General features: G+C 60.4%; 3 protein-coding genes across 3 annotated transcripts; all 3 read left to right on the top strand.

Annotated features, from left to right (window-relative positions):
• Window positions 1–1514: 1514 nt before the first annotated feature.
• LOC123276910 (hemoglobin subunit alpha) lies at window positions 1515–2708 on the top strand. Its single transcript, XM_044747330.2, has 3 exons — window positions 1515–1869; window positions 2130–2334; window positions 2485–2708. Exons 1-3 carry the CDS (start codon window positions 1775–1777, stop codon window positions 2611–2613), a joined length of 429 nt encoding a protein of 142 aa, XP_044603265.1. The 5' UTR covers window positions 1515–1774; the 3' UTR covers window positions 2614–2708.
• A 2966-nt stretch (window positions 2709–5674) lies between these two features.
• On the top strand, window positions 5675–7105 carry HBA1 (hemoglobin subunit alpha 1). The gene is made up of 3 exons (XM_044747331.2): window positions 5675–6266; window positions 6527–6731; window positions 6882–7105. Exons 1-3 carry the CDS (start codon window positions 6172–6174, stop codon window positions 7008–7010), a joined length of 429 nt encoding a protein of 142 aa, XP_044603266.1. The 5' UTR covers window positions 5675–6171; the 3' UTR covers window positions 7011–7105.
• Window positions 7106–9210: 2105 nt separating this feature from the next.
• HBQ1 (hemoglobin subunit theta 1) lies at window positions 9211–9936 on the top strand. The gene is made up of 3 exons (XM_014848834.3): window positions 9211–9341; window positions 9431–9635; window positions 9728–9936. Exons 1-3 carry the CDS (start codon window positions 9247–9249, stop codon window positions 9854–9856), a joined length of 429 nt encoding a protein of 142 aa, XP_014704320.1. The 5' UTR covers window positions 9211–9246; the 3' UTR covers window positions 9857–9936.
• The last annotated feature ends 326 nt before the right edge of the window (window positions 9937–10262 follow it).

Here is a 10262-nt window from a genome sequence, read left to right as displayed (position 1 = left end):
GGTCATGAGTCGGGAAAGGTGAATCGCTCGGATGTCTGGCTGACCCACGCTGAGGCCTGAGCAGGGACAGGCCCAGGTCCCCACAAGGAGGGGCTGCACACATTTCTCCCGAGAGAACAGAAGTGTCTTCCGGGGCGCCAGGCAGCAACAGCATCAGGGTCTCGCATTCTGGGGGCGGTGTCAGCAGAGGGTCCCCGCAGAGACCTTCCTTGGGACGCGGCTGGAGAGGGCAGCATTTCCGGCAGAAGGGTCAACAGGAAGCCTGATCAAGGGCTGGGAAGGAGGCCCCTTCGCCAGAGGAGAGGTGACAGGGGCTGATTGGAAGCCAGGAGGCAGGCCCGGAGCCGCCCGGCCTGGAATGGGGCTGGGGGCGAACACGGCCCGGCGGCGGGAGGGTGTGGACGCCGAGGAGAGGGCGCCTCCAGACGGCGGGGTAGAGCTTCGGTGGGGGGCCGTGGTAGGGCAGAGTGGGTGCTCGGATCGGAGGAGAGTCAGGCTTCGGCTTGCGCGGTGGCCCCACCTTCTCAAAGCACGTCCGCATTCATTCGTTCGTTCAGTCATTCTCCCTCCATCCCTACCTCGCGCGGAAGCGGGGAACGTGAATCTTTGCCCCTTTTGCAGACAGATGCGGGCTCCCAGGCCCAGGGGCCAAGTTCCTGGCCTGAGGTTAAACAGAATTGCGGCCCTGGGTTCCTCGGACCCCCATCTCTGTTCCTTTTCCGCTTCCCCTCCCCCTAGCCTGCAGCAAACCTTGCCCTGGGCCAAATTATCCCCTTCCTCTGAATCTCCTGGGGGCAAGGGATGGGGGTAGGGAGGAACTCCTCGACAGCCGCAATCTGGCGGAACAGGTTTCCAACTCGATTCACTGGGCATGTCCCCGAGTAATCTGAGCCTAACGCATCAGGTGGGAAAACCTCGGGCCTCGCTGGGTCTTTGAAATAATTTACGCGATCAGAATGCAGGGTCGGTTCCAGGCTGGCCCCGGCCACCCCACCCCCACCCAGCCGCAGCCGCGGCGCCCCAGTCTCCGCGCGTCCCCGGCCACCACGGCCGGCCCCAGGGTCGATCTCTCCCGCCTGCGGCACCGGGGCAGGAATCTTAGCGCTCAACCCAGAACCTCTGCGGACAAGGGGACAGGAGCCCGGAGAGGGACCCTGGGAGCCCTCCAAACTCTGATGAGGACCGTTCCGGGACCGTCGGCGCCCAAGTCCGAAGGGGGACGCTGGAGGCTAAGTCCGGACGGTGGTTCAGCCGAAACCCGCGCCCCCGCGGTCCAGGCCGCCCGTTACCCCTTGCTGCCGGGAGCGCCTGCCCACCACCGGGGGAGGAGGGCTTGGAGGACGTCCCCCACATTATCTCCTTCCCCGCGTCGTTTACACGGACAGTTTACAGCTCTCGGCCTGGGGCAAAGTTTGGTGCCAAAGCAGCTTGTTTCACTTCGGAAGCCGCAAATATACACATTGGAAGCTATCCCCCAGCCCGAGCCAAAGGCGAGTGACAGTGGGTTTGGGTGGCTCAGAACCTGCGTGGGTTCCCGGAACCACAGGAGAGAGAATCGAGGGTGCGGAGGAGAGCTGGCTCCCGGCGCGTGCGCAGGGAGTCCTGCCCGCCCCCCTCGCTCGGCTCAGCGCTTTCCCGGCCCGCAGCTCCCGGCACCGCGCCAGCCAATGAGCGCGGCCCGGGCGGGCGTGCCCCCCGCGCCCAGACCATAAAGCTGCGCGCTCTGCCAGCCGCGTACACTGCTGGTCCCAGCACAGACTCAGAAACAGTCACCATGGTGCTGTCTGCCGCCGACAAGACCAACGTCAAGGCCGCCTGGAGTAAGGTTGGCGGTAACGCTGGCGAGTTTGGCGCAGAGGCCCTAGAGAGGTGAGGACCCTCCTTTCCCCGGCCGGGACCCTCGGGCACAGCAGCCGCCCCAGGGGCCTGCCAGCAACCCCTCGGTGGGTTCTGGCCCGGCTGGTGCAAAGACCCCCAAGATCTCAGGGTCTGACCGCGGACCAGCCGGAGGAGCCCGGCCAGAGCCTTCTTCCGAATCCGAGGCTCCGGACCCTGCCCCCGACCCCGCCACCCCACACCCACGCCGGCCCCCCGCCGCCGCCGCCCCGCTCACTCTCCTCTCCCTGCAGGATGTTCCTGGGCTTCCCCACCACCAAGACCTACTTCCCCCACTTCGATCTGAGCCACGGCTCCGCCCAGGTCAAGGCCCACGGCAAGAAGGTGGGCGACGCGCTGACTCTCGCCGTGGGCCACCTGGACGACCTGCCTGGCGCCCTGTCGAATCTGAGCGACCTGCACGCACACAAGCTGCGCGTGGACCCCGTCAACTTCAAGGTGAGCCCGGGGGCCGGGCCTGGCCGGGCGGGAGAGACGAGCGGGAGGCGCAGCGAGCCCTCCCAGAGGGCAGGGAACCCCGGTGGGTCTCAGAAGTGGAGCGCGGGCGGCCGCGGCCCCGACGCCCCCTGACACCCCCTCGATCCACAGCTCCTGAGTCATTGCCTGCTGTCCACCTTGGCCGTCCACCTCCCCAACGATTTCACCCCTGCCGTCCACGCCTCCCTGGACAAGTTCTTGAGCACTGTGAGCACCGTGCTGACCTCCAAATACCGTTAAGCTGGAGCCACGGCGATCCCTGCCCGCGGCCCGGGGCCCTTTGCGCTCCGCGTGCCCGCACTTCCCTATCTTTGAATAAAGTCTGATGGGCTGCAGCCTGCGTGCCTCGGTTCTCTGTGTCCGCCAATGTGCCAGGGGTGGGGGTGGTCTCTCTGATCAAGGACCTCCCAGCAGCGGGCAGAGAGGGAAGGGAAGAAAAGGGTGGAGGAGGGAGTGGAGCTAAGACACATGCTTCAGCGAATCGCTGCACTGTGCTCCTGTGCTGGGAGGTGCCCGACTTCGCAGGGTTCCTCCCTGGCATGGGACGTGGGGAGTTGTAAGATCAAGATCGCCACCCTGTTTGAAGTCTCTGACTGATGCCCGTTTAATATATAATCTAGATAAAAACAAACCACAAACATAGGCGGCTCCCGTGCAAATGCAGGAATTGGACAATATCTAGAAGATTCCACCTCCTTTCCACCTGAAGGAAGGTGGCTTGGAATAGGCGCCGCAGCCTGGCGCATCCTCCCTGCCTCACAGGAATCCTTGGGGGCCGCAGGCAAGCGGGGGCGGGGGAGAGAGGACCTGAGTCAAGGCATTTGGGGAAGCTCTTAGCAGAGCACCTGTTCCCTCGTTCCTGCAGGTTACCAGGCATTGCGTGCCCAGCCCTGCATCCCCCAGCTAATTGCCTCCCCATTCTCCAGCCAGAGGCTCCTGGGATCTGCCAGCCGTTCTGCCCTGCGCTGTGAGCCACCTTCAGTGAGACCCATGTCCAGGTGCTGAAGCCCTGGAATTTTGCAGGCCGACCGGCTCTGCAGCCACCTAGGAACACCATCAGCATCTCCAGCCCAGCCCCTATCTCCAGGGCAACTCGCCGCAGGGGATCAAAGTTTCAGGAGGGTGGCGAGCCCCCTGCATACTCCTTTCTTTCTGTACATGGACCTCTCTGAACAGCCGGGAGATGTTCCCCGCTCTTCACCATGCACTCTTCCTCTGCCACACAACCCAACTCATTTTTATTTAAACACAGAAAAACACTTAAGGTACTAAAATCCATCCAGGCTTTCACACACTCTCTCACACACACTTTTTATTTATTCAAAGTAAGGAGAGACAGTCCCCACGCCCTGCCCCCACCCCTGCAGAAGAAGCCCCATTAACAGTGTGGGACTGAGCCCACTGGCTCCTATGCTGGCTCCGTGCTGAGGGGACACAAGCACATCTATGACTACACTTTTTGTGTGTGTGGAAAATATCATCGATATTTATCAAAAAGTAAGCGGAGGACAGGGGGGTGGGGGTACGTATGTCTGGTGACGGATAAAAACTAGACTATTGGTGGTGAGCACAAGGCAGTCTATACAGGAGCTGAAGTATAATGATGTACACCTGAAATCTACACAATGTTATAAACCAATGTGACCTCAATAAAATAATTGTTTAAAATATCAGCATACCATAATTTGTCTGCAACCCGCTCTTCTCACTGAAACCTATCTCCTCTACATTCTTTTGGCCAGTTTATTCAGCTTTCTTACTTCATAGAAATATTTTATCATTTCTATATTTCTGTTAATTTCCTGTTAATATCCGTTGTCAGTTGTTCTCACAAGTCATTTGTCTTGTCCTTATATAAATGTGGGAGCTTTTCCCATATTAAGAATTTAAGCCATTGGCTGAGATATGTTCCCCAATTCTTGCCTTAGAAGGGCCCAGGGCAGGGATTAGAGCAAGATGCAGAAAGAGGGAGTTGGCCCAGGCTTGGGGATGGGTCTTTGGTGCTTGTAAGCCCCAGGGTATTATCCTTTTTGTTCTTCAGAGCCAGGATTGAGCCTGAGGCTGTGGACAAAGTCAGAAAAAAAGGTAGAGGGTAGGAAAGGAGAGTGGAATGAGCTAGGGAGGGTCCGGTGAGGACAAAATGAGAACAGACATGGGGACAGAGCAGAAGGCAACATTGCTGAGACTTGTCTGAGCTGCTTTCTTCTCTGTCCAAGTCAGTTTGACCATCACGTCCTCCTAGACACACAGGGCAGGTCCCAAATGAAGGCCCTAGGGGAGGGATGGGGACAGAGGGCTGGGCTGAAGGACGCCCACCCAACCCACTCCTCAAAGCAGTGTTCTCTAGACTCCCAGGAAAGGACATATCAATGACTTCTCACTCCCTTTTCTCCTCACCAAGTTCTGATGTTTCACCTCCTCAGTACCCACCTCCCACCAACTAGCCCAAAGGACTATCACTTGTTACCAGTAAGGGGAAGGCACCAGCTAGAATTCTTGCCCCTTCTCACTGTTTCACCAGAAGTCCCTCCCTTCTCCCATCCTGCAGGGTCTGCCAGCCTCATCATGCCCACATCCCCCCACATCCATTCTGCAGCCACAGAGGACTTCTCTCCCTCTGCTCCCCTACAAGAAAATGGGGAGCTCCCTCTCCATCCTACTCTATTACCTACTCATCCTCCAGGCTCACCTCCTCAGGGAAGCCCACCGTCATCCTCAGACTAACCCTGACATCCTTGAATGCTTCATTCACTCCCTCCACGCTTTCTCAGGGCCTTTAAGAAGGTTTACGACTATGTATGTAGTTGTGTAATGAGTGGATGATTGTCTGTGTCCCTAACTAGCCTGAAAGCTCAGGTCTGGTTCAGCCAGTTGCTTTATTTATCAATTCAACCACTAGTTACCCAGCGAGTCTTGTGTCAGGCACAATCTGGGGGACTGGGGTGTCGTTGAAACCAGGACCACTCGCCAGTGAAGGACAGAGACAGTCACTCACACATTCACACAGGCGCCCCAAATAGGAGGGGCGGCCTCTGTGAGCCCCGGACCCGCGGCTGCAGGGACCACCACCCTGGGAAGGAGCCTGAGCCGGGGGCGCCCCCCAGCCCTACGGATTCTGCCCCTCCAGGTTGTTCCTTCCAGGCTGGCGCTCACACATGATTGGTGGATAAAGGGCGCTGAAGGGGAGCAGGAGGGACTCCTCGGAGGAATTCTTGAGTCCAGGTGAGCAAGGGCGCATCTCTGTCTGCCCCGACTAGACGAGGCCTTTCTTCCGTCCCGTACTCCGTCGCCCATTCATTCGCTGATTCTGCCCAAGTTAAAACACGTCCCGCGGGAGTCAAGCCTGGTCCCGCGTGGGTAGCGGGGCCAACTTACTCCCTTCCGATCCCAGGAGAGAGCAGCCTGGGGGGTGCGGGGATGCTCACGGACCCTGGCGGGTGTCACTGACCTCACTTGGTGGAGGAGCCGGCACTAACCCACCCCAAACCGACTGGCTCCGCAGCCTGGGGGCAAGGATATAGCCTCCGGGGAGGGGGATGCAGCCTGTGGGAGGGAGGAACGTCCTGGCCGGGTCCCCGCGCCCACCGGGAGCGAAGTCCCACCGCTCTCGTTGGCACATACCCCCCGCCGGCGTCCCCTGCGGTTGCGGCGCCGCCGCGCGCCCCGCTCCTCGCCAGCCAATGAGCGCGGCCCGGGCGGGCGTGCCCCCCGCGCCCGGACTATAAAGCTGCGCGCTCGGCCCACCGCGTATGCTGCCGTGCCGCTGCTGGTCCCAGCACAGACTCAGAAACAGTCACCATGGTGCTGTCTGCCGCCGACAAGACCAACGTCAAGGCCGCCTGGAGTAAGGTTGGCGGCAACGCTGGCGAGTTTGGCGCAGAGGCCCTAGAGAGGTGAGGACCCTCCTTTCCCTGGCCGGGACCCTCGGGCACAGCAGCCGCCCCAGGGGCCTGCCAGCAACCCCTCGGTGGGTTCTGGCCCGGCTGGTGCAAAGACCCCCAAGATCTCAGGGTCTGACCGCGGACCAGCCGGAGGAGCCCGGCCAGAGCCTTCTTCCGAATCCGAGGCTCCGGACCCTGCCCCCGACCCCGCCACCCCACACCCACGCCGGCCCCCGGCCGCCGCCGCCCCGCTCACTCTCCTCTCCCTGCAGGATGTTCCTGGGCTTCCCCACCACCAAGACCTACTTCCCCCACTTCGATCTGAGCCACGGCTCCGCCCAGGTCAAGGCCCACGGCAAGAAGGTGGGCGACGCGCTGACTCTCGCCGTGGGCCACCTGGACGACCTGCCTGGCGCCCTGTCGAATCTGAGCGACCTGCACGCACACAAGCTGCGCGTGGACCCCGTCAACTTCAAGGTGAGCCCGGGGGCCGGGCCTGGCCGGGCGGGAGAGACGAGCGGGAGGCGCAGCGAGCCCTCCCAGAGGGCAGGGAACCCCGGTGGGTCTCAGAAGTGGAGCGCGGGCGGCCGCGGCCCCGACGCCCCCTGACACCCCCTCGATCCACAGCTCCTGAGTCATTGCCTGCTGTCCACCTTGGCCGTCCACCTCCCCAACGATTTCACCCCTGCCGTCCACGCCTCCCTGGACAAGTTCTTGAGCACTGTGAGCACCGTGCTGACCTCCAAATACCGTTAAGCTGGAGCCACGGCGATCCCTGCCCGCGGCCCGGGGCCCTTTGCGCTCCGCGTGCCCGCACTTCCCTATCTTTGAATAAAGTCTGATGGGCTGCAGCCTGCGTGCCTCGGTTCTCTGTGTCCGCGAATGTGCTGGGGGCGGGGGTGGTCTCTCTGATCAAGGACCTCCCAGCAGCGGGCAGAGAGGGAAGGGAAGAAAAGGGCGGAGGAGGGAGTGGAGCCGGTAGGCTGCCTGGGGTTTGCAGCAACCCCCCACTGTCACCCTGGAGAGCTTTGCTGTGCACGTTGGCCTCTTCCTGCATTTCATTCCGGAACCTTGCAGACTCAACACGGGTTTATTCAAGCAATGAATTCATTTTTCACCTTTACATTTAATGGCACACACACACACACACTTGATCTGAGAGTTGGCAGCCCTCCAGCCTAGGACCTCTGAGCTCTCCCAGCGCTCCTCCCAGAGTTGGGCGCTGAGGAGGACAGAGGTCATGCTCCCTTGGAGTTGCCTCCAAATACATGCAGTCTAGATGGAATCAGGGGTGATGAGTGCAATTGCAAGTGTCAGGCAATGCATGCCTTTCACCTGGTACCACTCCCAGGATGCTCACACTGATATCCTGGGGCCATCAAGGGTCTGGAGGCCCAGTTTTGGGGCCCAGCTTGGCACCCACTACATTGCCCTGAGGCTGGCACCCTTGAGGCCCCCCAACCACCCCCAGCGGGGCATTGAAGAGGAGAGCCGGGGCCAGGGAGCCACACTCTACGTGCTTCCCCCTCCTAGTGCCTGTGGCCTCAGAGCGAGGGCTCGAGGTGTCTGGTCCTGGCAGCCATCCAGCTCTGAGCCCTCCCTGAAGGCAGGCCCTTTCCTTCCTGGGCCCAAGAGTCGCCACTGGAAAATGCGATGGCAGGTCTGCCTCAGTGTGTGATGCTCTTAGCACAGCTGGTGGCACAGCATGAGCTCTCAGTAAGAGACAGTCTTATTTTATTACCAGGAAAAAGGAAGGCCTGGGCTAAAAGTGGAAACAACCCAAGTGTCCGTTAGTGGATGACAGATAAACAAATGTGGTCTATCCATACAGAGGAATGTTATTTGGCCATAGAAGCCATGAAGTATTGACACATGCTACGATGCGGAAAGAAGCCAGACACAAAAGTCCATATACTGTCTGCTCTATTTCTAGGAAATGTCCAGAATAGGCAAAGCCACCAGACAGAAGAGCAGATTGGTGGCTGCCAGGGGCTGGAGGAGAGGGGTTACAGAGTGACTGCTAAAGGGCACAGGGTTTCTATTTGAGATGACTAAAACTTTCTGGAACCAGAGAGTGGTAATGGTTGCACAACATTGTGAATGTGATTCAAAACACTGAATTGTACACTTTCAAATGGCTAAGATGGTAATTTTTTTTTAATTGGTACCTGAGGTAACAACTGTTGCCAACCTTCTTTTTTTTCCCTTCCTTTTCTCCCCAAAGCCCCCCAGTACATAGCCGTATATTCTAGTTGTGAGCGCCTCTGGTTGTACTATGGGGGACACCTCAACGTGGCCTGATGAGCCATGTCAGGTTCCCGCCCAGGATTCGAACCAGCCAAACTCTCGGCTGCTGAAGTGGAGCGCGTGAACTTAGCCGCTGGGTCACGGGGCCAGCCACTAAGATGGTAAATTTTAAGTTATATGAATTTCACCACAATTTTTAAAAAACAGTGTAGAGTGTTTCCTGGCACAGAACGAGCACTGCATAGGTATTAGCTGTGTTTAGTGGGATACATCCTAGGTACTCGATAAACGTCCATTGTCCTGAGAGGAACACGAGCTGGGAGCCAGGCACTTGACATTTGTTATCCATTTAACTCTCACAACAGTCTTGCGAAGGAAAACTTGATATCTTCATTCTATACAATAAATGAGACACAGACTGAGGGAGGTGCCATAAAGGACTCGGGAGGGAGGTAGAATAAGCTGACGTTCCATACCAGAATGCGTGCTAAAATTCATGTCATCTAATAACAATAATACACTTTAAATATTCGTTTCCATACAGCAAACACCACAAAAATGGCGGCCTCGGCGTCCAGGGTGATTGGAAGTGTGCCAGGCCGGAGCAGACGCTCAGTCGAGCGCTCCCGGACCCCTCGGGACTGGACTCTGCGAGCAGAGGCGCGGCGCACGCGGAGTGGCGCCCGCGGAGGCCGCGGGGACCCGCCGCCCAGGGGCGCAGGCGCGCTCGCTGGCCGGGCTCACGATGGCGCTGGCGGCGGCGGACAGGGCGACCGTGCGCGCGCTGTGGAAGAAGATGGGTAGCAACGTCGGCGTCTACGCGACCGAGGCCCTGGAGAGGTGCGGAGGCCCCGCGCCCTCCGGCTCGCCAGCCTTTGCTCCCCAAGCCCCTCCCGCCCGGACGCACCTCTCTCGCGTTCCTCCTGCAGGATGTTCCTGGGCTTCCCCTCCACCACGACCTACTTCCTCCACCTGGACCTGAGCCTCGGCTCCGCCCAGGTCAAAGCCCACGGCCAGAAGGTAGCCGACGCGCTGACCCTCGCCGTGGAGCACCTGGAAGACCTGCCCCGCGCCCTGTCGGCTCTGCGCCACCGGCACGTTCGCGAGCTGCGAGTGGACCCCGCCAGCTTCCAGGTGAGCCCGCGGGCCGGGGCGGGACCTCTGCTCCCCGCAGGGACGCGGCGGGGACGCACGGACCCCGGGTGGGACGACCCCTCTCTCCGCAGCTCCTGGCCCACTGCCTGCTGGTGACCCTCGCCCGGCACTTCCCCGGGGACTTCAGCCCTACCCTACAGGCCTCGCTGGTCAAGTTCCTGAGCCACGTGATCTCGGCGCTGGCCTCCGACTGTCGCTAAACCCGGGCTCGGTGGGTGCGGGGCCCCCCGGCTGCCCCTCCCGCGAGGTTCCAGCGTCGGAGTAAAGTCCCCGAAAGCAAGCCCGGTGCGCGTGAGAGTGTTCTCTCCGGCTCGGCGGGTGGGCGTCTGCCCCCCAGGGGAAGAGAGGGGTCTGGGAGAGCCTGAGCCACAGCCGTCACTGTCACATCCGGGCACCCTGGGTGGTCGAGGGAGAGGGTTCAGGTCGCCCCCACCCCTGGGGCCTGAGGCGAGTTTGGGAAGGCGGGTCCCAAAGCCCACGTCGTAACCCGTGACCCACATGCCCTAGGCTGCGGCCACATCGGGGCGCAGGCGTGCGGCTCCAGCCCCTCGGGAGTAGGGTGGCAGGTCCCTGGCGAGGCCGGACCTCCCGGGGCTGCTCGCTTCG

Source organism: Equus asinus, chromosome 14 (genome assembly GCF_041296235.1).
Source record: "Equus asinus isolate D_3611 breed Donkey chromosome 14, EquAss-T2T_v2, whole genome shotgun sequence".
In the NCBI taxonomy this organism is placed as follows: Eukaryota; Metazoa; Chordata; class Mammalia; order Perissodactyla; family Equidae; genus Equus; species Equus asinus.
Note: the sequence above shows the minus strand (reverse complement) of the source record. Positions and strands in the feature narration are given on the sequence as shown.